The sequence below is a fragment of the Chanodichthys erythropterus genome, chromosome 10 (genome assembly GCF_024489055.1).
Source record: "Chanodichthys erythropterus isolate Z2021 chromosome 10, ASM2448905v1, whole genome shotgun sequence".
NCBI classification, from domain to species: Eukaryota; Metazoa; Chordata; class Actinopteri; order Cypriniformes; family Xenocyprididae; genus Chanodichthys; species Chanodichthys erythropterus.
This window is the reverse complement of record NC_090230.1, coordinates 39,570,322-39,596,818: the sequence shown is the minus strand read 5'-3', so window position 1 is coordinate 39,596,818 and position 26,497 is coordinate 39,570,322. Positions and strand designations below refer to the sequence as shown.

Sequence of the window (26,497 nt, the reverse complement as noted above, 5' to 3'; positions counted from 1 at the left end):
TACTTAATTATATGTAAGTGTGAACTCATGAATTTGACAACTATTTCACAAGTCTTATAAACACACTTCAAAGGGTTTTCCAAGGGGTGCCGTCCATGCTGGGTGAGAACATCAATCAGTCCCAGTTGGCACACTGCCAAGGCCACAGCCATCAGTCTGAGTGTTTCCTGAGAACACTCAAAGGCAGAAAACTCTTGGCTCAAATTCAGCGGGAAAGTAAATTACAGGCTGGGAGATTTCCCCTGCAAAAGGAGGGACCATGTGACAATAAAGCCCACTCCATTTCCTAAGAAGGGGATTCTGGGTGTTTGATAAGCAGAAATCTGTGATGGTTAAACACATTCCCTGAATGAAACATGATCAGCTCCACTTATTTTAGAGGAGAGAGCCATGATCACACATTCCATAAATGTACCATAGAAACTTTGTAACTGCTGTAAAAAAAAAGTAAAGTAAAAAGTAAATCTCTGTATATTTAATTCAGAAACTGTCTGTGGGTCACAGTCATCAGAGCTCAAACAAATGCCAGCTAATGATTCATTCAAGACATCAATATATTCTGAAGTGTGAATATGTTTGTTCATCAGGATAACAAACATGAAGCAGAATAAATTCTAAATCTGAAATGTTTTATATGTTGTTATCAAACAAAGGAAGCAATCACAAAGCAGCTCTGCTAGGTTTCAACCCTGAGGTTTTAAACATATTTGGCCTGTTTACAACACAGTTTCTGTTACAACATCAAACATACGAAATCAGTCAGCTCTGTTAAAATAGATATTTGTTGAATGATCACAGCTGATTAGGTTCAAACCTGTAATTTTTGTTTTGAATTTCTCCTACTACATTTCATTCTTTTTGTAGAGTTCACCTTGTTTCGTTTATACAGTTCTTTTATTGATTGCATGACCTCGTCTGACTTCAGAGTGTATATGATGGGATTCAGCATAGGTGGTATTGTCTGCGTCAGGGAATTGTTAATGAACCGGGTGTTCGGATGGATAGGTGTTGTAAAGGATGCAATATGATTGCATAAAATTGGGATATAACTGATTACCACCAACATGAGATGTGAGGTGCAGGTTTTCATGGCTTTGATCCGTTCAGCACCATGAGCAATCTTAAGCAAAGCCAGAGCAATGCAGAAATATGAGATGAAGATCAGTATCAGCGGTGTGCAAATCAGGAGACCAAAATTAATTTTTACCATCAGAATATTTATAGAATTATCATTGCATGCTATTCTATAGATAATGCCATGATCACAAAAATAACTATCAATTACATTCGATATACAAAAAGAGAGTCTATTCACCAAACCTGTGAGTACAGAAAACTGTGTCACAGAAAAAATCCACATTACACCTAAGATTAGAAACATTGTTTTTCTTGTTACAATGGAATGGTAATGTAGAGGAAAACAAATTGCAACCAGTCTGTCATAAGCCAAGACAAGTAGTGTCAAAGACTCCACGTTCATGAAATGATATACAAAAAATGAATTTTCCAAGCACGCTTCATATGAAATGTCATGGTGCTCAAATAAAAATGTGTCTATGACTTTTGGAATCAAAGCCGAGCTTACACACAGATCAGCAAGGGCCAGATGGAAAACAGCCATGTATTTGGCTGTGTGAAGTCTACGGGCCAAATAAATGATATACATGATAAATGAATTCCCTAAAACAGTCACAACATACACCAAAGACAAGAACACATAGTAGTATTTTGCATGTGGAATATTAGAATTGATGAAAAATGTTGCAGGACGAACAAAGGTCACGTTTGCAGAGGAGTTTGACTGCGTGGAGCTCATGATAGCTGTTGTCTGGCTTTTTGTGACCTGTGATGAAGAATTGTAACACAGAATATTCAAATAATGATTTCATTTCCCATTCACAGTGCATTTATAGACAAAAATTCTTAGATGTTCTTTGATATAACCCTATTGAACTAATATTAATAAAGTAATTGCTCATTGTAGTAAAAGGTTTAGAGAGAAAAGCGAAGAAACATACGGTTTATACTCAACCTTCTACTAAGCTGCCAGAATCTCATTATTCTACCAGCTATCAGACACATTTATAATAGATCATTGTCTTGATCTTGGGACTTTAGCTGATAGAGCGACGCTTCTCCCTATAGACTCGAGCAAGAAGGGACAGGAGTAAAGCAACAGTGCCAATGTCTAGAAAGCTCCTCTTTTTTTTGCATCTAATTAATGTCCCAATTAAATACCCCACAAACAAACTTTTCATAACAGAAAGTCTCATTATGTCGCATTTCAACATTTCCATTATATTATAGGCCTAATCATGTAAGATTTCAATTAAGTACAACTGATTTTAAAACTAAATACAAGGTCATGTCATGTTCTGTTTTGGTTTAGTTTTCACTGTTCTGCGTTTGTGCATTTTGCGTTTCCTGTACAGTGAGGTAACTGTACGATCTGTACGATCCATCGTTGAACTAATCAATTAGCTAGTCACAAAACTGTCATTGAGCCACATTGGTGAATGATGTAATGCAAGTGGTGGAGTAATAACTTTCGTTGGAGATCGAATTCTTGCTAGATTTTTGCTATAAATTATGGACATGGCATCTGAGGACTAATTCTCATTTTTCTCAGTTATAATAGGCTTGTTCTTACGTAATACAGCATGTACGCACATGCGCACTCTTCAAAAACAGTGCTTAAAATCTCTTGACAAACTAAAATATGTAAATGACGTTTGTAAATAAAAGATATACATTGTACTTACTGTCAGTTTGCTTATCTTGCTCAAGATAACTATTTATTAAAGTCGCTCTAAGCGATGTCATGCATTTTCAGGCCAAAACATTTTTTGTCACATACAGCAAACATCTCCTCACTATCCGCTAGCTGCCTGTCCCCTGAACACACTGTAAAAAAAAACACGGTCTCTATAGTCGCCACAAGCTCCAAAAACGGCAACAAAAACTACCTGGTGCAGACTGGACCACAAAACATAATAAACATGCTCCAGCCAATAACCGACCAGAATGATTTTAAATGCGCGTTCATGACTGTTTCAGGAAGCACGGAGGAGGAGGAGGAGGGAGGGTCTAGCTAGCCTCTGTTTTGTTTGACAACACTTCGAACATCAACAGAAAGTTACTCCACCCAGGATCGCTTAGAGCACCTTTAAGTCCACATGTCATAAAAACAAGAAGCTATGCTTGAGAGCTGTCGTTCCAACCACACAAGTTTGCGAATGTTCATTTGAACTGTGGTTTCGGGAAATACCAAATCATTGAACTATGTTAGTAATGATGGAACATGCGTTGTTAGTTGGCTAATGATGCTTTTGAGAAACGTACCCCTGGCTGCCAATGTCCTCGTCTTTGTTTGTTACTATGGTTTCTGATTTTGGTTTCTGAAGGGGAAGGAGTAAAGCAACAGTGCCACTATCCAGAAAGCTCCTCTTTTTTTCTTTGCTTCCAATTAATGCCCCTATTAAAGTCCCCACAATCTTCTAATTACAGAATGTCTCATTACGTCATATTTCAGTTACTGTTCTCATTATAATATAGGCCTAATTGCAGTTCCCTCAGTTTCTGTTTGTTTGATGTCAGTGTGTTCTTGGTTATGTTTCCTCCATGCTTTTCTACAGTTTAATGTTCTGCTTCTGTTCTGTGAAGATTTCGGTTCATAAGGATAACAAACATTATGCAGAATATATTTTTTAAAACATTTGTTATATGGAAAGCAAATGTAATGCAAATTGACATATTGTTACTTAGTCACTGCATAAAAAATTTGAATATTTTTAAAGCTTTAATTTTAGACTGAAATTATGTTTGCATTGTTTTGAATAAAGGAAGCAATCACAAAGCAATTTTCTTAAGCCCAGAGGCTGTTTATGACCCAATGAGTTACTTACAACATCTACATACACAATCAATCAACTCTGTTAAATTACATATTTATTAAATTATCACAGTTTATGAAACCAGTCAAATATTTGTAGTCAACGTACAAGTAAATCTTTCTTTCAGGCAGGTAAAGTCAACTAAAACCAATATTGTGGAAGGCAAAATGCACCTCATTTCTTATTCACACACTGATCAGATCCTGTAGTTATTTTTAATTTAGCCTACTGCATTTCATTTCTCTTTTTCTAGTAGTGTTCACTGTGCTTCGTTTGAACAGTTCTTTTATGGATTGCATGACCTCCTCTGTCTTTAGAGTGTATATGATGGGATTCAACATAGGTGGTATCGCCTGTGTCAGGGAATTGTTAATTATTTGAACATTTGGATGCAGAGGTGTTGTTACAGACGCAATGATATTGCTAAAAACAGGGAGATAAAAAATTGCCACCAACATGAGATGTGAAGTGCAGGTTTTTATGGCTTTGATCCGTTCAGCACCATGAGCAATCTTAAGCAGAGCCAAAGAAATGCAGAAATATGAGATGACGATCAGTATCAGTGGTGTGCAAATCAGCAGGCCATAAGAAATTTTACCCATCAAAATATTTATCGTATTATCATTACAAGCTAGTCCACAGATTGGGGCATAGTCACAAAAATAACTATTGAGTACATTAGACCTACAAAAAGAGATTCTAGTCACTAAACCTACAAGAACAGAAAAAAATGTTACAGACACAATCCACATTACGCCTATGATCAGAAACATGGCTGTTTTGGTTACAATGGCATGATATTGTAGAGGAAAACAAATAGCAACCAGTCTGTCGTAAGCCAAAGCAAGTAGTGTCAAAGACTGCAGATTCATGAAGTGATATACAAAAAACATATTTGTTAAGCATGATTCATATGAAATCTCCTGATGATCAAATAAAAACATTTCTATGATATTTGGAATCAAAGCCGAGCTTCCACACAGATCAGAAAGGGCCAGATGGAAAATAGCAATGTATTTGGCTGTGTGAAGTCTGCGGGCCAAATAAATGGTACACATGATAAATGAATTCCCTAAAACAGTCACAACATACACCAAAGATAAGATCACATAGTAATATTTTGCATGTGGGACATCAGAAAAGTCACTAATGAAAAATGTTGCAGGACGAACAAAGGTCACATTTGCAGTGGAGTCTGATTGCATGGAGCTCATGATAGCTGCTGTCTGACTTGTTGTGACCTGTAAAGAAGAACTGTTATGGAAATGCACAGAGAATATTCAAATAATGATTTAATTACCAGTCACAGTACATTAATGAATAAACAGTCTTAAATGTTCTTTGACAATAATATTAAACTAATAATTAAACTATTGAGTCTTTGTAGTAAATTCATTAGATAGAAACAGAGAAAGCACATGGTTTATACTCTACCTTCTCCAAAGCTGCCAGAATGACAATATTCTACGAGTAACAGACACATTTATATTAAATCAGTCTCGCTTGGGACTTTCATGGATCATCCCTTCTCCCTATAGACTTGAAGAAGAGAGGGCAGGAGTAAATATTTGAAAATATAGCAAAATCTTTGTATTTTCTGGCAATAGTTTCCAGAGAATGTCTATTAAAAAACAGAAAAGTACTTTCGAAACATAGATAATATGTAAATAAAAAATAAATAAATAAACAGTAAATTCACTGTAAATTGCCTCAAACTAAATTATTTATACTGTGTTAATAATGTGAGTATATGTGAACTTTCATTTGATTCCACTAAACAGAATATTTGTTCATTTAAATGAAACACTGTTCAAATAAACATTTTGTGCACCTAAAACTCAGCTAAATAAAGTGAAATAATTAAACCTAAAAGATTTTAGTGATGTCAGATTTGTTCATTTTCGAGATTTCAATGAAAGTTATTTTTTTCTGTTAAAAGATTTCAAGGACGATCAGCTTTGCTCCGTTATGAGATTTTAACAACGGTCGGTTTCATTTTAAGAGATTTCAGTAACGGTCGGTTTTATCCCTTTGCGAGATCTCAAACATGGTCAGTTTTTTTCCATTATGAGATTTAAATGAAGGTCAGTTTTGTTACTTTATGAGATTTCAATGGTTGACGGTTTTGTTTTGTTATGAGATTTTTTTCCTCTCTTTTCTGAAAGCAAAATTAATAATTTTATTCAGTAAGGATGTTGTAACACGGTTAGTAGTTGTGGGAAGAAGGAGGCGGGAACCGGCGAACGTTCAACAAAACTTTAATGTAAAATAAACAAAGAACAAAATGAAAGTAATGCCGGCAGAGCCTCGCGGACGTCTGCCGGCCACACAAACATAATAAAACATAACATAAAGTCCAGGCCTGGTCCTCTCGTCCTTCATTGTAGTCGCTCCTCCTTTTATGCCTCCGGAGCTCCTCCGTGAGAGACTCGAGGCCGGCTCGCGTCACCGGCCTCGTGCCGTTCCCTCACGGCTCTCGCCCGCCCTGCTCGTCACAGATGTGTTAAGCTGATAACAAGTGATAGTAAATGCTTATATTGTTAGAAAAGATTTCTATTTTGAATAAATTTTGTTGTTTTTAAAGTTTTATTCATCAATGAATCCTGAATAAAAGTATCAACGTTTCCAAAAAATATTAAGCAGCACAGTTTCCAACACTGTTAATAAATCAGCATATTAGAATGATTTCTGAAGGACCATATGATACTGAAGTCTGGAGTAATGTCAGTTTTCAGCTTTGCATCACAGAAATAACATTTTAAAGTATATTATAAAAGAAAACCATTTTTAAATTGTAATAATATTTCACAATATTACTGTTTTTCTGTATTTTTGATCAAATAAATGCATGCTTTATGAGACTTCTTTCAAAAACATTAAAAATAGTAAACAGCAGATTTCTAGTTCCCAGCATGCTTTGCTTCTGACTGTTAAAGGAAGGGTCAAAGTTGAAATTAAGTGTTATTTCATGTGTTTTTCTCAATATTAATATAGGTGAAGATAATGTTTAATGTTCTATTATTTTGGAATTTAAAATGGTTTCTGGTATGTCTGAGTTTTTGGGGTTACCATGCATTGTGCTGAAGAGTAGAGCCCGTGGTTAGGCTGAAATACTTACAAATGTGTGTTGTGTATGTAAAGACACAAAAGATTATTATTGGCTTTTTCTCAAACTTAATTCCTTGAGAGCCTCAGCTCTGCACAGGTTTGTTCCAACCTTTAATCAAACACACCTGATCCAGCTAATCAAGGTTTTTGAGATCACTGGCTTATGTTTAATGAATTTATAAATGTGCAGTACCAAATCTTCACATTAATTAAATCTTTCAAGATCTTAGCAGGGGAGGATTAAACAACTCCATAAACAGCATTACCAGCACTTTTGACTAAACAGATTGACTTCATTTCAGTCACCATTATGGTGGTCAGTATTTGCTTTAGTTGTGCAGTTTGACTCTTGAGTTGTTAAAGTTATTTGTACTTTGGATGCTGTGACTGTGTTTGTTGTGGAAAGAAAAAAGAGAAGCTGCTGATGTTGTTTACTTGATAATGATATAATCATTATATAGCTGGCTGGTGACAACTAGGATTCACTCAAAATATATAATTATTAATTATAGCAAGACAGTAATTTTAAATTGTGCACTGAGCATTTTGACTTGCACCACCTGTTAGACTCACTCAGACACCAAAATATAAGTCTCAACAATGTAACATGCTTCATGCCACAATGCATTCTATAACAGACTATTATTAAGTTGAAATGAACTGCATTACATCTACATTATCAAAAAACTAAAACAAAAAACACTCTTTGTAAGATTACACCACCAGATGATGACAGCCTCTTCATCATCAGCTAACACAATTTCAGCAGCAAGAGAAAAACTAACACTAAGGGTACACTTACACAACAACGATGTACTAAAAATAGGGAGGGTTTTTCATTGTACAGATGACAACAATATCAAAACTATCCCCATTCACACGGATCAAAGCAAATGACTAAAAACGTTGTATTATGCAAGACAAGTAGTTGGCAATGTCACTTTGTAAAGAAAGCTGAAAAAGAAAAAGAAAGAAAAAAAAAGTGAGAAAGAAAAACTCGCTTTGTGCGTGCCTTTCCACCTTAGTTTTACAATTTACTTTGATATTCTTCTTGTTATTTCCCTATAGCAGCTAATACATCTGATGTCTCGCACATTCACAGAAAAAAAACTTCTGTAGATATCTGACAGAAATAGTCAGTCTGGTTAGTAATTTATGTCTTCTTTAATTTTCAGTTGATTTAATCTAAGGCTGTGGCTGAGGTCAGTTGTAACATCTTTAGTCGTTACTTCCATTAATGGTTCACAGGTTTGTGTGCCCATATAATCTTAGCGTAAGTGGTAAACAGATTTGGTTTGCTGTCTGCTATAGAGGGGCTACATCCTGTAGAGTACATCCTGTGCCTACTGGGTAAAGGTGGAGATGGAGTGATGCTTGAAGAATATTCTCACTGGAGTGTTTTAAGTGACATCAAACATGACTTGAGAAAAAAAAACAAGTGGAGGACAATCGACGTTGTCAGCAGGCTCTCCTGCCACACATTCTGCTTTAGAGTGAAAAAACTAAATAGAAAAAAGGAACATGGGTGATCTTCTGAAAAACAACTTGAGACAACAACGTCTCAAAACTCCACTTTCGAGGCATGTTTGTGGCTGCCAAATTTAAGCTAAAGAAGCATGCAGCATCCGGTAGTTGAAGCTTGCTCGTTCTCATTGGATTTCGTGGGTATTATGTCAGAGGCAGCCCAATAAGAGTCGTAAATATCAAACATGATTTCAACTCTCCAGTGTGAGCTCATGTTGCAATAAAACAGGGTTTGCAATGTAAATGTATTAATGGCACAACACAATTATTACATTCTAATGACATCAGTGATAAAGGCTATTTTACGATGATTATAAAACTATATAATCTGATCTAATTTCAGCTTTCTTTGCTACTGCAAATGTGATTGACAAACACACTGTCACAGCAGCCAGAGAAAACAAACATATTTTAAGAGTTAAGAGCCCAACTAATGGAAACACCAATCACCATTATGATGACACAAACTAGTGTTAAACTTCTGTTAATTCTAAGTAAGAATTTATGTAGATGAATGACAGAAATAAAGTCAGTCTGGTTAGTAATATGTGAAGCTGTAATGCTATTTGTGGAGTTGTTTAATCATCCTCAGCTGAGATCTGAAGAGATTAAATGTTTTCCTTTATCTTCAGTTTATTTCAAGGCTGTGGCTGAAGTCCAGCTGTAGCTCTTGTGTTTCTGTTGGTCTCTTTTTTCTGTTCTCTTCTCTCCTTCAGTGATTCTGGTGTTAATGCTAAGATGATTCTATGAACAATATAGAAAGATTTTGTGGCTCAGATGAGGTCCAGTTCTGATTTATTTCTTTGCTCTTGGCCGACATGTGGCATTGCTATGGCCTACTTGTGGCTCAGATCTGGCAGTGTAAAGAGTTGGTAGAACTCAAAAAAATTGAGACAATCAGTTAGATGAAAGTTTTTAAGTTAACAAACGGTAACACTTTACTTGAAGGGATGTGCATAAGACTGACATGACACCTTCATAATCATGGCATGACACATGTCATGAATATGATGGAGGGTTTATGCATGTTTATGACAACTGTCATTAAGTGTCATTCGCTCAGTTATGTCATTTTTAATGCAAAGATGACATTGTTTGAGATGTCTTTGTTACGACAACTTGACATAAACCAATGCATCATAACATGTCAGTGTCTTTGTCATGACAACTTGACATTAGCAAAACATCATAACCTGTCATAAACATGACATAGCAGATTAATTATCAAACTTAAAAAACTACTTAGCTCTATGGGTTAACATTACATTACATTATTTTGGTAACACTTCAATATAGGGAACACATATAAAAATGATTAACTATGACTTTTCCCTCAATAAACTCTTAATTTACTGCTTATTATAGTTAATTGTTAGGTTTAGGTATTGGGTAGGATTAAGAATGTAGAATAAGGTCATGCAGAATAAGGCATTAATATGTGCTTTATAAGTACTAATAAATAGCCAATATTTTAGCCATATGAATGCTAATAGTAATAAGCAACTAGTTAAAAGACTCTAAAATAAAGTGTTACCATTATTTTATAACAGTGTCATCTTTTTTAAGAAATTTGAAATTGTCTATTATCTGAACTTCTGTTGGTGGAAACTTAAAAAAACAAAAAACAAAAAAAACATGAAATGAAAAATAGTCATGACGCTGTTATAAAATTATTTGTCAGAGTATTGTCACTTAATGACAAGTTCAATTTGTACCACTGTACTTGAGCTCAAGATACATATTCATGACACTATTATAATGGCCTCATGACAGCCAATGTCAAAACCAAACACATGACAGTTTAATGTAATGTTAACACATAAAGCTAAATGATGTCAAGTTGTCATGACAAAGACACTGACAGGTTATGATGCATTGGTTTATGTCAAGTTGTCATAACTCGGACATCTCAAACAATGTCATCTTTGCATTAAAAATGACATAACTGAGCGAATGACACTTAATGACAGTTGTCATAAACATTCATAAAACCTCCTTCCTATTCATGACATGTGTCATGTCATGATTATGAAGGAGTCATGTCAGTCGTATGCACACCCCTTCAAGTAAAGTGTCACCTAACAAACTCCAAGACTAATACCAGGAACAAACTACACGATTTTAAAAGTCATCGGATCACTGTTCTTCTCACACTACATGTTGCTGTTACAGACGGATCATTACAAGACGAAGTTAATCTCTCTACTTCATCCACAATGGAACCCATTGAATATAAATATACAATATAATAATAATAGTTGTTATTATTATAACAATATTATTTTTAGTTTATTAAAGTAAAAAATAATAAATGCATAAAGAAATATATAATAATACTATTGTACTGCAATATATTTATTGAACTATTTAATAATAATAATACATTTATTTTACAGAAAAACAGTGAAATTACAATACTAATATTCATGGAGGAGCACTGTTGCATATTTAATGCACATAAATTCTACAACGAGAGCCACCCACACAAATAAAAAAAACATCCCCCTTTTTTTAAACTCACAAGAAAAAAAAAAAAAATGAGATGAATAAATAATAGAAATTACACACTTCACCTTTAATATGGGAATTTGTTTTTAAATGTCACAAATGTTTCAGTACTGGTTGAATTGATTCAAAGCTTAGAACTCTTTATTAAAAAACATCTAAAATGCCTACAGAAATGATGAATGGCAATTTTGTGCTTCAAAATTAAAAAAAAGACATTTATTGTATGATAAAGAACTGTTTTAAAAATGAACTTCACAACAGAGAATATAAAATTAATGGTATATTTAAATTGATTTCCAAGGTAAAAATGTGATGCGTCTTTTAAGAAGTCTTTTCACAGACACCATGAACTCTTCTGTCATGAATGTGTAGATTATAGGGTTAAGCATTGGAGGAAGTACAGTGGTCAGAGAGAGATTGATGATCCTTGTGTTAGTGTTAATAATGGATGAAAGTGCATATGTAAAAGTGATGGGAACATAAAATATGGCCACTAATATTAAATGAGCAGTACATGTCTTTGTGGCTCTTTGACGGTCTTGTGGGGTTGTGATTCTGAACAATGTTACAGCTATGCATGTATATGAAAAGATAATAAAAAATACTGGGAAACCAAGGATGATTGCCGGGAACAAACTGGCAATCACAGAGCTTGGGAAATTATTGTTACATGCAGAACGATATATAGGCCCGTGATCACAGTAGAAACTGTTAACAGTGACAATAACTCTGCAGAAAGAAAGTCTGCTCATGAAAATTGCTCCAGTTATTGTTAGCAACATTGCTAGTGTCCATGAAGAACTAATTATAACAAGCATTGATCTATGGGTCACAATCATATGATACCTCAGTGGTAAACAAATAGCTACTAATCTGTCATACGAGAGAACAGCGAGAGTCAGTGACTGCACTGCAAAAAATAAAATATTGGAGAACATATTGGACAAGCATAATCCATAAGGGATCAGCTGATTCCCAAACAAAAATGTATCCAGTAGCTGAGGGATCACAGCCGTACTCTCACAAATGTCTGTCAGTGATAAGTTAAAGACAGACATATATTTAGGAGTGTGAAGATTTCGGTCCATAATTATAACAAACATGAGGCAGGAGTTTCCAAGCAAAGAAATTATGTAAACAAAAAGCAGAAATATGTAATAGTATCTCATGTGAGGTATACCAGAAAAACCACTGATATAGAAATAAGATGGGGTAGAAATATTCCTGTTTTCAGATAAATCTTGATTCATGGTCAGTTCAATCACTGATCTTGTGTTCATCCTGTCTGGGCAGAAATAAGTGTGTTTAGTCATTGATATAAGAAATCATTTGAAATGGCATGGCATTTCTGTACGGCATATATTTTAAGGCAAGCAACATATTGACATAGACAGAAAATGTTCTAATGATTTTCATTAAAAGCAATTATGATTGTTAAGGTTAATACACATCTTTAAAATTTTGTACTCACAAAAAGGTGAAGAGGACTTCTGCTGTATACAGGCACACAGCACTGTAAAGTAAAAAAAGACTTTCCCTGGCTTGTTACATACTGAACTATATATCCTTCAGTCGATCAGTTGTACTACAAATGCCAGGTCTCACTGGACTTGTCAGCTGACCATTCACAGCACAGAACTGGCACTGTCACTGATACTAATCCATAGAGAGGAGAAAGTTTTATACTGCTAATCATTTGGTGCTCCATAATGTTTAAGGTTACATTTTCTAAAATTCTTAAATTTTAGATTTTAAGAGAACATGAGGTGATGTCGGAGACTTCTTGATGATATAGGGCCCTAATAATAAGCCAACTTCATTCGTCCTTACTGCAAATAGGTAATTCTAATACATACAATGACTATCCATTATGACATGTAGGCATTTTTATCTTTATGTACATAAAAATAATCTTTTACATTGTTATCCTTTTATTTTTAATATTTGGCATGTTTGTGTGCTGCTGCGCATCCATGTGTGTGTAACAAGCAGAGTATGCGTGTTGTACACCCACCTATAGGCACATATTACTAACAAGCCCTTTAAATAACAAAATAAATAAATAAATAAAATACTACAACTGAAAATGAGTGCACTATTGACCAGCCAAAACCTGGTCTACAGTCAATGGCACAGTTGTTTTCAGTTGCCTCAAAACAGCAACACGGCAACAATGCGGCTGAATGCGCCATGGGCGAACAGATGGGCGCAAATACATTTGCTATTTAAACAACATGGGTGCTGGACGTTAAAATGATAACTGCGTCAAGCTGAAGCTAGCAAAAACACAGTTGGTTAACTAATGATGATGTAATCATCATGTAGTGGTCAAATTCATTGATTTTATTCAGAATCTAATCATTTCCATGACTTATTAATTTTATATTATTGTGTATTATACCCCTAGAGTACCACCACATGATAACCAAAAATGTCATGATATTTTGAAAAAACTCATTAGGTGGTTTTGACTTGTCAAATCATCCAGACACACATAGAATTCAAGAATCAGTGTATGAATCTCAACAATGGTTACAATCAACAAATAATTCAAATAAACAGATTAACTTTTTATTTGTTGAATGTCACCATTGTTGAGATTCATACACTGATTCTTGATGCCTGTGTGTCTAAAATATTGCAGGTAATATATTCATATATAATATATTCTATATATACCCTCTGGGTATTATAGTTTTTCTCAATTGCTAACACACTATAACTGCTTCATTTGACACAATTTCCTAAATGGTTCTTTCAGTTCTAGAAACAAAGTTCCCATTCAGTCGGTCACGTTCGACGTGTTTCAAACAGTGGTTTTCTACGAGCGTGTGTGACGACTACATGTCCAGAAAGCTTTTTTTGGTTGATCTCTCTTTCTGTTTGGTGCAGGCGGACAGCACTGCAGCGGGACCGCTCTCTTTTGCTTTCACTTTCGGATTTGTTTTGCCTTTTGAAAAGAGCAAGCCAGTATAAAAGCCGTTCTCACAGCTGGTGAACGGTGCGCTTTGAGCGCTCAAAAGCTGTTTTCACAGCTGGTAAGAGGGCGGCTACTAAGAGAGAGAGAGCACACGGCAGGCTGCACTATTTCCTGTCTGTGTTGCAGCGGTCATTCCCCTGCGTGCTTCGGCACCTGAAAAGAGCAGTCCTAAAAGAGCTTACACAAGTAGATTCACGTCTTTTTAAAGATGTCGTTCTACTTGTGTGTTTCTGGATACGGTCGTTATCTGTCACTGTATCACGTGCCTGGGCTTAAAGCACGCTGAGGCAGCGTTTGTGGATGAGTCATGTACCCATTGTGGGAAGATGACCATCGCGGAGTTGCGATCTAGACTCCAGCTCCTGCAAAGGGGCGGAGTCCCAGTTCCGTTGCCTCGATCCAATCCTCCTCAGAGGGTTGCTTCGGGCAGCGGTCCTGGTGATCTGAGGATCACGGTGAGCGCGCTTCCTTTGGGGAACCAACCCCCTAGGAACCCTCATCCCTCCTGCACTCCGCAGCCAGTAGAGCTGCCGGGGGAATGCGGTGGACCACCCCAGCGGTGTGTACCATCCGTATCCTTCGGGGCTCCCCAGGATGACAGGATGTCGATTGCTGCATCGGAGGGTGAGCCTGAAACTTCTGGGGATGACGATTCGGCGCAGCTGCCTCCTTCTGGAGTGACAATTGTGCCCGATTCGCCAGCAGGATCGGGCTCGTGTGGAATCCTCCTCTGTGTCCCGAACCCTCGAGGCTGGACGATTGGTATCTCGGGGTGGCCAGGACTGGTTCTCAGCCCCCCACCCCAGTGCCCTTCTTCCCGGAAGTGCATGAAGAACTCACTGGCTCGTGGACGGCACCTTTTGCTGCCCGAAACCGAGTTGTGGTACCTCCTCCCTCAACACCCTTGACGGCGGAGCGCTAAAGGATACACGTGCATACCCCCTGTGGAACGGGCCGTTGCTATGCAACTGTGCCCTAACTCCACCTGGCGGGGGGAGCCGTCTCTCCCTTCCCGGGCCTGTAAGTACTCGTCGGATCTTACCGGCAAGGCTTATCAGGCCTTTGGGGAAGCCACTTCTGCCCTGCACGCTATGGCGTTGCTGCAGGTCCATCAGGCCAAGGCACTGAAGGACCTGCACGAGGGTGGTCATAACCCACAAGTTCTTCAGGAACTTTGTGCTGCGACGGACCTCACGGTGCGGTCAGTGGGTCGTGCGATGTCCACTCTGGTGGTTCAGGAACGCCATCTCTGGCTGTGTCTCGCCGGACATGAGGGATACCGACAAAGTCAGGTCCCTTAATTCCCCCGTGTCCCAGACCGGCCTCTTCAGCGACGCCGCAGAGAACTTTGCCCAGCAGTTCTCGGCTGTCCAGAAGCAGTCTGAGGCCATATCCCACATCCTGCCGAGGCCGTCAGCTGCTGCACCCCCACCGCCCGCAGCACCTCCGGCTCCCGCGCCTCAGCTGCAGCCTCCACCCAAGTGGCGCCGTGGAGCCGGTCGTGGTCGGGGTGCCCAGCCTGTCCAGGCCCCCGCCAAGAAGGGCGGCAAATCCAAGAACAAGTGGCCCTAGGACGGGCGACCCGGAGATGGAGAGGACTGCTCTTTGGGAGGTGGTGACTGCACTGCTCCCTCCCCCGGAGGAGGGCCGGGTGGAGAATCCTTTGTTTATGTCTGTTTGTGTTCCGCGTACCCAAATTTTCAATGAAAGAGCAGTTTCCTTCATCTCCGGGTCTGAAGAGGGCTCGGAGAGCAGTGGGAGGGCAAGCACCTCACCACTCTCATTCCCTTCTTCTTTCGCCAGCGGACAGCAGCGAGCAGCGGGTAACCAAAGCCTTGACTGCTCCCTCTGTCCAGACGTGGAACCTCACTCCTCGCGACAGCCCCTCCCTGGCCCATTCCTCTGAGGAAGGACCTTCTTTCTCAGAGACGGGGCACTCTTTGGCACCCGCGTCCAGACCTCTGGAAACTCCATGTCTGGTCCCTGGACGGGACGCGGAGGTTCTAGGTGACTTACCCCCTGAGGTATTTAACACCATCACTTCAGCACGTGCACCGTCTACAAGATGATCAGGGTCGTGCTGTCCTTCTTGCAGCAAGGGTTGGAGCGTAGGCTGTCTCCCTCCACCCTCAAAGTCCACACTGCTGCTAACGAGGTCATAACGACCGTATCCAGAAACACACAAGTAGAACGACATTTTTAAAAAGACGTGAATCTACTTGTGTAAGCTGCATAAATGGCAAAACTGTTGGTCAGCACGACCTGGTCGTCAGGTTCCTTAGGGGGGCGAGACGGTTAAATCCTCCTCGACCTCCCTCCATACCCTCTTGGGACCTCGCTCTGGTGCTTCAAGCACTTCAGATTGCTCCCTTTGAGCCCTTGAAATCAGCAGACTTAAAGATTATGTCTCTGAAGACTTTGCTGCTGGTTGCATTGACCTCCATCAAGAGGGGAGGGGACCTGCAGTTATTTTCGGTCGGCGAATCGAGCCTGGCTATGTGCCCAAGGTTCCTACCACTCCCTTCAGGGACCAGGTAGTGAGCCTGCAAGCACTGCCCTCGGAGGAGGCAGACCCAGCCCTGGCTTTGCTCTGTCCAGTCCGACTGTATATAGACAGAACTCAAAGCTTTAGGACCTCAGACCAGCTCTTTGTCTGTTATGGAGGCCAGCAGAAGGGAAAGGCTGTCTCCAAGCAGAGGATGGCCCAATGGATAGTGGATGCCATCGCCCTGGCTTACCAAGACGATACATTTCACCTGTTTTCACACACATTTTCTCAATGTTTTCTCAAAGCTTTACACAAAAATGCCATCATTGAGCACAGGTTTAACCGTGTTCTCATTCAGAAAACACATAATATAATTAACTCAAGTTTCACACTGTGAACTCAAACGGCACATATCCATGTGTAAACATTGAATAGCAAAACTGATGACACATCAGTCCGATTCTCAGGATAATATAAATAGTTGATAAAATCACTATAGTTGACCGTGTTCTTGTGTAGGAAAGACCATGAGGGCAGTGGGTCTACAGGCTCATCTACAGGGTTTTTATACTACTTACACACACAGTATGATTACAGTACACAGTAGCAGCAGTTTAGATGAGAGAAATTTCACTATTCTATGTACAGTAAGTACTGGAGCACATGTTGTTCGCCCTCAAACGCATAACTGTCAAATTGATTTATAGCCATAAGTACTTCTTATGTTTCATATTTTTGAAGAACTGAAGGGAGGGAGAGAAAGTCTTTTGTCAGAAAACTAAGAAACTAGTATGGCAAATACGGTCATTACAAGTACTGTAATTTGGTCGAGGATGATGTATTGTTTTGTTTGTTTGTTTGTTTGTTTGTTTGTTTGTTTGTTTTTACTGTTCTGTGATTTATGTTCAGTTCTTTAATATTTCAACTTTTCGGGGCTCCCCAGGATGACAGGATGTCGATTGCTGCATCGGAGGGTGAGCCTGAAACTTCTGGGGATGACGATTCGGCGCAGCTGCCTCCTTCTGGAGTGACAATTGTGCCCGATTCGCCAGCAGGATCGGGCTCGTGTGGAATCCTCCTCTGTGTCCCGAACCCTCGAGGCTGGAAGATTGGTATCTCGGGGTGGCCAGGACTGGTTCTCAGCCCCCCACCCCAGTGCCCTTCTTCCCGGAAGTGCATGAAGAACTCACTGGCTCGTGGACGGCACCTTTTGCTGCCCGAAACCGAGTTGTGGTACCTCCTCCCTCAACACCCTTGACGGCGGAGCGCTAAAGGATACACGTGCATACCCCCTGTGGAACGGGCCGTTGCTATGCAACTGTGCCCTAACTCCACCTGGCGGGGGGAGCCGTCTCTCCCTTCCCGGGCCTGTAAGTACTCGTCGGATCTTACCGGCAAGGCTTATCAGGCCTTTGGGGAAGCCACTTCTGCCCTGCACGCTATGGCGTTGCTGCAGGTCCATCAGGCCAAGGCACTGAAGGACCTGCACGAGGGTGGTCATAACCCACAAGTTCTTCAGGAACTTTGTGCTGCGACGGACCTCACGGTGCGGTCAGTGGGTCGTGCGATGTCCACTCTGGTGGTTCAGGAACGCCATCTCTGGCTGTGTCTCGCCGGACATGAGGGATACCGACAAAGTCAGGTCCCTTAATTCCCCCGTGTCCCAGACCGGCCTCTTCAGCGACGCCGCAGAGAACTTTGCCCAGCAGTTCTCGGCTGTCCAGAAGCAGTCTGAGGCCATATCCCACATCCTGCCGAGGCCGTCAGCTGCTGCACCCCCACCGCCCGCAGCACCTCCGGCTCCCGCGCCTCAGCTGCAGCCTCCACCCAAGTGGCGCCGTGGAGCCAGTTGTGGTCGGGGTGCCCAGCCTGTCCAGGCCCCCGCCAAGAAGGGCGGCAAATCCAAGAACAAGTGGCCCTAGGACGGGCGACCCGGAGATGGAGAGGACTGCTCTTTGGGAGGTGGTGACTGCACTGCTCCCTCCCCTGGAGGAGGGCCGGGTGGAGAATCCTTTGTTTATGTCTGTTTGTGTTCCGCCGCTGGCCCAACAGCCAGCGGTACCCAAATTTTCAATGAAAGAGCAGTTTCCTTCATCTCCGGGTCTGAAGAGGGCTCGGAGAGCAGTGGGAGGGCAAGCACCTCACCACTCTCATTCCCTTCTTCTTTCGCCAGCGGACAGCAGCGAGCAGCGGGTAACCAAAGCCTTGACTGCTCCCTCTGTCCAGACGTGGAACCTCACTCCTCGCGACAGCCCCTCCCTGGCCCATTCCTCTGAGGAAGGACCTTCTTTCTCAGAGACGGGGCACTCTTTGGCACCCGCGTCCAGACCTCTGGAAACTCCATGTCTGGTCCCTTGACGGGACGCGGAGGTTCTAGGTGACTTACCCCCTGAGGTATTTAACACCATCACTTCAGCACGTGCACCGTCTACAAGATGATCAGGGTCGTGCTGTCCTTCTTGCAGCAAGGGTTGGAGCGTAGGCTGTCTCCCTCCACCCTCAAAGTCCACACTGCTGCTAACGAGGTCATAACGACCGTATCCAGAAACACACAAGTAGAACGACATTTTTAAAAAGACGTGAATCTACTTGTGTAAGCTGCATAAATGGCAAAACTGTTGGTCAGCACGACCTGGTCGTCAGGTTCCTTAGGGGGGCGAGACGGTTAAATCCTCCTCGACCTCCCTCCATACCCTCTTGGGACCTCGCTCTGGTGCTTCAAGCACTTCAGATTGCTCCCTTTGAGCCCTTGAAATCAGCAGACTTAAAGATTATGTCTCTGAAGACTTTGCTGCTGGTTGCATTGACCTCCATCAAGAGGGGAGGGGACCTGCAGTTATTTTCGGTCGGCGAATCGAGCCTGGCTATGTGCCCAAGGTTCCTACCACTCCCTTCAGGGACCAGGTAGTGAGCCTGCAAGCACTGCCCTCGGAGGAGGCAGACCCAGCCCTGGCTTTGCTCTGTCCAGTCCGACTGTATATAGACAGAACTCAAAGCTTTAGGACCTCAGACCAGCTCTTTGTCTGTTATGGAGGCCAGCAGAAGGGAAAGGCTGTCTCCAAGCAGAGGATGGCCCAATGGATAGTGGATGCCATCGCCCTGGCTTACCAAGACGATACATTTCACCTGTTTTCACACACATTTTCTCAATGTTTTCTCAAAGCTTTACACAAAAATGCCATCATTGAGCACAGGTTTAACCGTGTTCTCATTCAGAAAACACATAATATAATTAACTCAAGTTTCACACTGTGAACTCAAACGGCACATATCCATGTGTAAACATTGAATAGCAAAACTGATGACACATCAGTCCGATTCTCAGGATAATATAAATAGTTGATAAAATCACTATAGTTGACCGTGTTCTTGTGTAGGAAAGACCATGAGGGCAGTGGGTCTACAGGCTCATCTACAGGGTTTTTATACTACTTACACACACAGTATGATTACAGTACACAGTAGCAGCAGTTTAGATGAGAGAAATTTCACTATTCTATGTACAGTAAGTACTGGAGCACATGTTGTTCGCCCTCAAACGCATAACTGTCAAATTGATTTATAGCCATAAGTACTTCTTATGTTTCATATTTTTGAAGAACTGAAGGGAGGGAGAGAAAGTCTTTTGTCAGAAAACTAAGAAACTAGTATGGCAAATACGGTCATTACAAGTACTGTAATTTGGTCGAGGATGATGTATTGTTTTGTTTGTTTGTTTGTTTGTTTGTTTGTTTGTTTGTTTTTACTGTTCTGTGATTTATGTTCAGTTCTTTAATATTTCAACTTTTCGGGGCTCCCCAGGATGACAGGATGTCGATTGCTGCATCGGAGGGTGAGCCTGAAACTTCTGGGGATGACGATTCGGCGCAGCTGCCTCCTTCTGGAGTGACAATTGTGCCCGATTCGCCAGCAGGATCGGGCTCGTGTGGAATCCTCCTCTGTGTCCCGAACCCTCGAGGCTGGACGATTGGTATCTCGGGGTGGCCAGGACTGGTTCTCAGCCCCCACCCCAGTGCCCTTCTTCCCGGAAGTGCATGAAGAACTCACTGGCTCGTGGACGGCACCTTTTGCTGCCCGAAACCGAGTTGTGGTACCTCCTCCCTCAACACCCTTGACGGCGGAGCGCTAAAGGATACACGTGCATACCCCCTGTGGAACGGGCCGTTGCTATGCAACTGTGCCCTAACTCCACCTGGCGGGGGGAGCCGTCTCTCCCTTCCCGGGCCTGTAAGTACTCGTCGGATCTTACCGGCAAGGCTTATCAGGCCTTTGGGGAAGCCACTTCTGCCCTGCACGCTATGGCGTTGCTGCAGGTCCATCAGGCCAAGGCACTGAAGGACCTGCACGAGGGTGGTCATAACCCACAAGTTCTTCAGGAACTTTGTGCTGCGACGGACCTCACGGTGCGGTCAGTGGGTCGTGCGATGTCCACTCTGGTGGTTCAGGAACGCCATCTCTGGCTGTGTCTCGCCGGACATGAGGGATACCGACAAAGTCAGGTCCCTTAATTCCCCCGTGTCCCAGACCGGCCTCTTCAGCGACGCCGCAGAGAACTTTGCCCAGCAGTTCTCGGCTGTCCAGAAGCAGTCTGAGGCCATATCCCACATCCTGCCGAGGCCGTCAGCTGCTGCACCCCCACCGCCCGCAGCACCTCCGGCTCCCGCGCCTCAGCTGCAGCCTCCACCCAAGTGGCGCCGTGGAGCCGGTTGTGGTCGGGGTGCCCAGCCTGTCCAGGCCCCCGCCAAGAAGGGCGGCAAATCCAAGAACAAGTGGCCCTAGGACGGGCGACCCGGAGATGGAGAGGACTGCTCTTTGGGAGGTGGTGACTGCACTGCTCCCTCCCCTGGAGGAGGGCCGGGTGGAGAATCCTTTGTTTATGTCTGTTTGTGTTCCGCCGCTGGCCCAACAGCCAGCGGTACCCAAATTTTCAATGAAAGAGCAGTTTCCTTCATCTCCGGGTCTGAAGAGGGCTCGGAGAGCAGTGGGAGGGCAAGCACCTCACCACTCTCATTCCCTTCTTCTTTCGCCAGCGGACAGCAGCGAGCAGCGGGTAACCAAAGCCTTGACTGCTCCCTCTGTCCAGACGTGGAACCTCACTCCTCGCGACAGCCCCTCCCTGGCCCATTCCTCTGAGGAAGGACCTTCTTTCTCAGAGACGGGGCACTCTTTGGCACCCGCGTCCAGACCTCTGGAAACTCCATGTCTGGTCCCTGGACGGGATGCGAAGGTTCTAGGTGACTTACCCCTGAGGTATTTAACACCATCACTTCAGCACGTGCACCGTCTACAAGATGATCAGGGTCGTGCTGTCCTTCTTGCAGCAAGGGTTGGAGCGTAGGCTGTCTCCCTCCACCCTCAAAGTCCACACTGCTGCTAACGAGGTCATAACGACCGTATCCAGAAACACACAAGTAGAACGACATTTTTAAAAAGACGTGAATCTACTTGTGTAAGCTGCATAAATGGCAAAACTGTTGGTCAGCACGACCTGGTCGTCAGGTTCCTTAGGGGGGCGAGACGGTTAAATCCTCCTCGACCTCCCTCCATACCCTCTTGGGACCTCGCTCTGGTGCTTCAAGCACTTCAGATTGCTCCCTTTGAGCCCTTGAAATCAGCAGACTTAAAGATTATGTCTCTGAAGACTTTGCTGCTGGTTGCATTGACCTCCATCAAGAGGGGAGGGGACCTGCAGTTATTTTCGGTCGGCGAATCGAGCCTGGCTATGTGCCCAAGGTTCCTACCACTCCCTTCAGGGACCAGGTAGTGAGCCTGCAAGCACTGCCCTCGGAGGAGGCAGACCCAGCCCTGGCTTTGCTCTGTCCAGTCCGACTGTATATAGACAGAACTCAAAGCTTTAGGACCTCAGACCAGCTCTTTGTCTGTTATGGAGGCCAGCAGAAGGGAAAGGCTGTCTCCAAGCAGAGGATGGCCCAATGGATAGTGGATGCCATCGCCCTGGCTTACCAAGACGATACATTTCACCTGTTTTCACACACATTTTCTCAATGTTTTCTCAAAGCTTTACACAAAAATGCCATCATTGAGCACAGGTTTAACCGTGTTCTCATTCAGAAAACACATAATATAATTAACTCAAGTTTCACACTGTGAACTCAAACGGCACATATCCATGTGTAAACATTGAATAGCAAAACTGATGACACATCAGTCCGATTCTCAGGATAATATAAATAGTTGATAAAATCACTATAGTTGACCGTGTTCTTGTGTAGGAAAGACCATGAGGGCAGTGGGTCTACAGGCTCATCTACAGGGTTTTTATACTACTTACACACACAGTATGATTACAGTACACAGTAGCAGCAGTTTAGATGAGAGAAATTTCACTATTCTATGTACAGTAAGTACTGGAGCACATGTTGTTCGCCCTCAAACGCATAACTGTCAAATTGATTTATAGCCATAAGTACTTCTTATGTTTCATATTTTTGAAGAACTGAAGGGAGGGAGAGAAAGTCTTTTGTCAGAAAACTAAGAAACTAGTATGGCAAATACGGTCATTACAAGTACTGTAATTTGGTCGAGGATGATGTATTGTTTTGTTTGTTTGTTTGTTTGTTTGTTTGTTTGTTTGTTTGTTTTTACTGTTCTGTGATTTATGTTCAGTTCTTTAATATTTCAACTTTTCTTTTCATCTACTGAAAGATCTCTTTACAGTGTAATGAAGATAAACTTTTCTTAAAACTTACTGTTGAATTTCACTGTATCTGCTATATATAACATATATCTGCTCTATTTATGTTGTATAACTGTGATAGACATTGATCTGTAAAATGATACTGATTGCCAAAAGGAGGTTTTTGTAACAGTGTTTTGAATTGATCTCACTAAGACTATACTGTAGTGTATGTGTTTTTGAGGGTTTATGTGTTTTGTATGAGGGCATGAGTTTGTTTTTTTTCAGTAAGATTGAATGATTTTATGTTTAGAGCTTCATTTTGACCTGAAGTTTGGGGAATTTGGTTAGAAGTTATGGATTTATGTTTAGAGGTTTGAGAAAAGGAGGCACAATTTCAAGAAATGTGTTTAAGCAATTGATGATGAAGATTACATCATCAACAAGTGGCCACCATCACCTTGGTTTCTCTTTGCTCACCATGCTTCAACAAACATGATTTATATACACAGTTATTACTATATATACATTTACATCACATTATTTATTAAGTCAAGAGCCCAATTAACAAAAACACTAAAAACTATAATGCTGACTTCAAACTAAACTATTATTGTCAATAAGACATCAACATCTCGGTTAATTCTCAATAAATAAAGTCAAACTAGTTTTTAATAAGTGAATCTGTTGTTTTGTAGTTGTGTAATCATCCTCTGCTGAGATCTGTTAGTGTTTAATGTTCTATTATGTTGGGATTTAAAGGGTTTCTGTATTGTCTTGAGTTTTATGAGGTTACCATTGTGCTGAACAGTAATGTCAAGTCAAGTCAAGTCAAGTCAAATTTTATTTATATAGCACAAATTTAACACAACTATAGTTAATCCAAAGTGCTTTACAGTAAATCAGAGGTTAAAACAGAAAAGGAGGGGGAAAAAAAGAAATGGAAATAAAAGTCAAGTATCAAAATCGATCAAACAAATTGTATATACATAAAATGGAACAGCAACATATACAAGACTGTGAAATAAAGATTTTTTTAACATATTTTTATTGAATTTTACAGCACATTTAACAAACAAACATAACATACACTTAAATATTTTTTGCATAATGATACAATATAGTATCATTATGCAGAAAATATTATGAAACCATATTAAAAGATATATATATATATATATACACGATCCCCCCCACAATAACCCTGGCAGTCTTTAAAATAAAGACTTTTTTGTTTTGTTTTTTGTAAAAGGTTTATTTAAATTTGGATATTTTACTTTAATTTTGCAGGTTTTGTTTGTCAGCCATTTCCGCCAGTCTTTTTTTTTTTTTTTTTTTGTATGTTATGCATTTATTTAATATTATTTGTAATCACTAACTAAAAGTAAGTAAATTTATTATATAAATATAACTGGTTACATAAAATCAAATACTGTTATTGTCTCTTGTTTTTGCTTCTTGGCCACAGTGCATTCCTTCAATGTATGACAGATGGAAGGAACAAAAGAAATACACACTAAAGGAACAATGATTTAACCTTCACATTATTTTTTTTATTTTTTTTTATTTATTTATTTCATAATGTAAATTGTGGCTTTTACATTACAGTAGTTTGTTAGTGGTTTCAAAATTTGTTAACGAGGTCATGATACCTGTTGTCTGGCTTTTTACAGAACCTGTGATATTATAGAAGCATACATTATTCTAAACATTAACAGAAAAAAAAACACAAAAGTGTCTAATAGTAATAATGTAATTACAATTTAGATGAAGAGGTTTATTTTGAAGATGGGAATATGATTCTCCGTTTAAGAAGCCTTTTCACAGACACCATGAACTCCTCCGTCATGAATGTGTAGATTATAGGGTTAAGCATTGGAGGAAGCGCTGAGGTCAGAGAGAGATTGATGATCCTTGTGTTAGTGTTAATAATGGACGAAAGTGCATATGTAAAAGTGATGGGTACATAAAATATGGCCACTAATGTTAAATGAGCAGTACATGTCTTTGTGGCTCTTTGACGATCTTGTGGGGTTGTGATTCTGAACAATGTTACAGCTATGCATGTATATGAAAAGATAATAAAAAATGCTGGAAACCCGAGAATCACTATCGGGTTCAAATTGCTTATCACATAACTTGGAAAATTATTGCTACAGGCAGAACGAAATATAGGCCCATGATCACAGTAGAAACTGTTTATGATGACAATAACTCTGCAGAAAGAAAGTCTACTAATGAAAATTGTAGCAGTAATTATCACAAACAGTGCCACTGCCCATGTGACTGCAATTATAACAAGCATTGATCTATGGGTCACAATCATATGATACCTCAGTGGTAAACAAATGGCTATGAATCTATCAAAAGACAGAACAGCTAGCGTTAGTGACTGTGTTGAAAGAAATAAAAAGACAGAGAACATATTACACAAACACAATCCATATGGGATCAACTGATTCCCAAATAAAAATGTGTCCAGTAGCTGAGGGATCACAGCGGTACTCTCACAAACATCTGTCAGTGATAAATTAAAGACAGCGATATATTTAGGAGTGTGAAGATTTCGGTCTATAATGATAACAAACATGAGGCAGGAGTTTCCAAGCACAGTAATAATGTATACAAAAAACAAGAATATATAATAGTATCTCACGTGAGGTATACCAGAAAAACCACTAATATAGAAATAAGATGGAATGGAAATATTCCTGTTTTCAGCGAAATCTTCATTCATGGTCAGTTCACACACTCCTGTCTGGGAAGAAAAGCAGTAGATTATTCAGAGTTATAAGAAATTATGCTGTTTTCCTCTATAACAGATATTGCTACATGGGAATCTCGGATAGATATTTTTACTCCAATTTGACTGTAAGCAATTACAATACATTATTTTTTGCCATTATACTTAATTTGGTCCCACTTTATATTAAGTGGCCTTACCTACTATGTACTTACATCAAAAAATAAGTACAATGTACTTATTGGGTTCATATTGAATTGCAAAACACTTTTGCTGCTATTGAGGTGGGATACGGGGAAAGCTTTGGTGGTATGGGTAGGTTTAAGGGTAGGGGTAATGTGTAAGGGATGGGTCAACAGTGTAATTATAAATGTAATCATAGAAATTAATTACAGATGTAATTACATGCAGGTGTTTTTAAAATATAAGTACAATGTAAAAACATGTATGTACATAATAAGTGCATTGTATCGAATTATTAATTTAAATGTAAGTACATAGTAGTTAAGGCCACTTAATATAAAGTGGGACCCTTAATTTTTATCCCTGCAAAACAAGACCAACAGTATGAGCATATTAGATATTACAAACCAATTTTATTTTAACATGCATCTTT

General features: G+C 40.5%; 4 protein-coding genes across 4 annotated transcripts; all 4 read right to left on the bottom strand.

The window, feature by feature from the left end:
- Positions 1-808: 808 nt before the first annotated feature.
- Positions 809-1,816, bottom strand: LOC137029558 (olfactory receptor 1496-like). Its single transcript, XM_067399168.1, has one exon. The coding sequence runs from the start codon at positions 1,814-1,816 to the stop codon at positions 809-811; it is 1,008 nt and encodes a 335-aa protein (XP_067255269.1).
- Positions 1,817-4,108: 2,292 nt separating this feature from the next.
- Positions 4,109-5,116, bottom strand: LOC137029557 (olfactory receptor 1C1-like). Its single transcript, XM_067399167.1, has one exon. It carries the CDS (start codon positions 5,105-5,107, stop codon positions 4,109-4,111), a length of 999 nt encoding a protein of 332 aa, XP_067255268.1. The 5' UTR covers positions 5,108-5,116.
- Positions 5,117-9,153: 4,037 nt separating this feature from the next.
- On the bottom strand, positions 9,154-12,283 carry LOC137028332 (olfactory receptor 7A40-like). Its single transcript, XM_067397096.1, has 3 exons — positions 11,350-12,283; positions 10,710-10,731; positions 9,154-9,232 (listed from the first exon to the last, which is right to left on the bottom strand). Exons 1-3 carry the CDS (start codon positions 12,281-12,283, stop codon positions 9,154-9,156), a joined length of 1,035 nt encoding a protein of 344 aa, XP_067253197.1.
- A 12,632-nt stretch (positions 12,284-24,915) lies between these two features.
- Positions 24,916-25,875, bottom strand: LOC137029556 (olfactory receptor 13C2-like). Its single transcript, XM_067399166.1, has one exon. It carries the CDS (start codon positions 25,873-25,875, stop codon positions 24,916-24,918), a length of 960 nt encoding a protein of 319 aa, XP_067255267.1.
- Between the last annotated feature and the right edge of the window lie 622 nt (positions 25,876-26,497).

Excerpts from the sequence above, each read along its gene's own strand:
- LOC137029558 (XM_067399168.1), bottom strand. The coding sequence starts at position 1,816 with ATGAGCTCCACGCAGTCAAACTCCTCTGCAAACGTGACCTTTGTTCGT.
- LOC137029557 (XM_067399167.1), bottom strand. The coding sequence starts at position 5,107 with ATGAGCTCCATGCAATCAGACTCCACTGCAAATGTGACCTTTGTTCGT.
- LOC137028332 (XM_067397096.1), bottom strand. The coding sequence starts at position 12,283 with ATGAATCAAGATTTATCTGAAAACAGGAATATTTCTACCCCATCTTAT. Across the intron at positions 10,732-11,349 it reads GAAAAGACTTCTTAAAAGAC|GTAGAGAGATTAACTTCGTC; the intron begins GCATCACATTTT and ends ATTGTGGATGAA. Across the intron at positions 9,233-10,709 it reads AGAGAGATTAACTTCGTCTT|AGAAGAGAACAGAAAAAAGA; the intron begins GTAATGATCCGT and ends TCACTGAAGGAG.
- LOC137029556 (XM_067399166.1), bottom strand. The coding sequence starts at position 25,875 with ATGAATGAAGATTTCGCTGAAAACAGGAATATTTCCATTCCATCTTAT.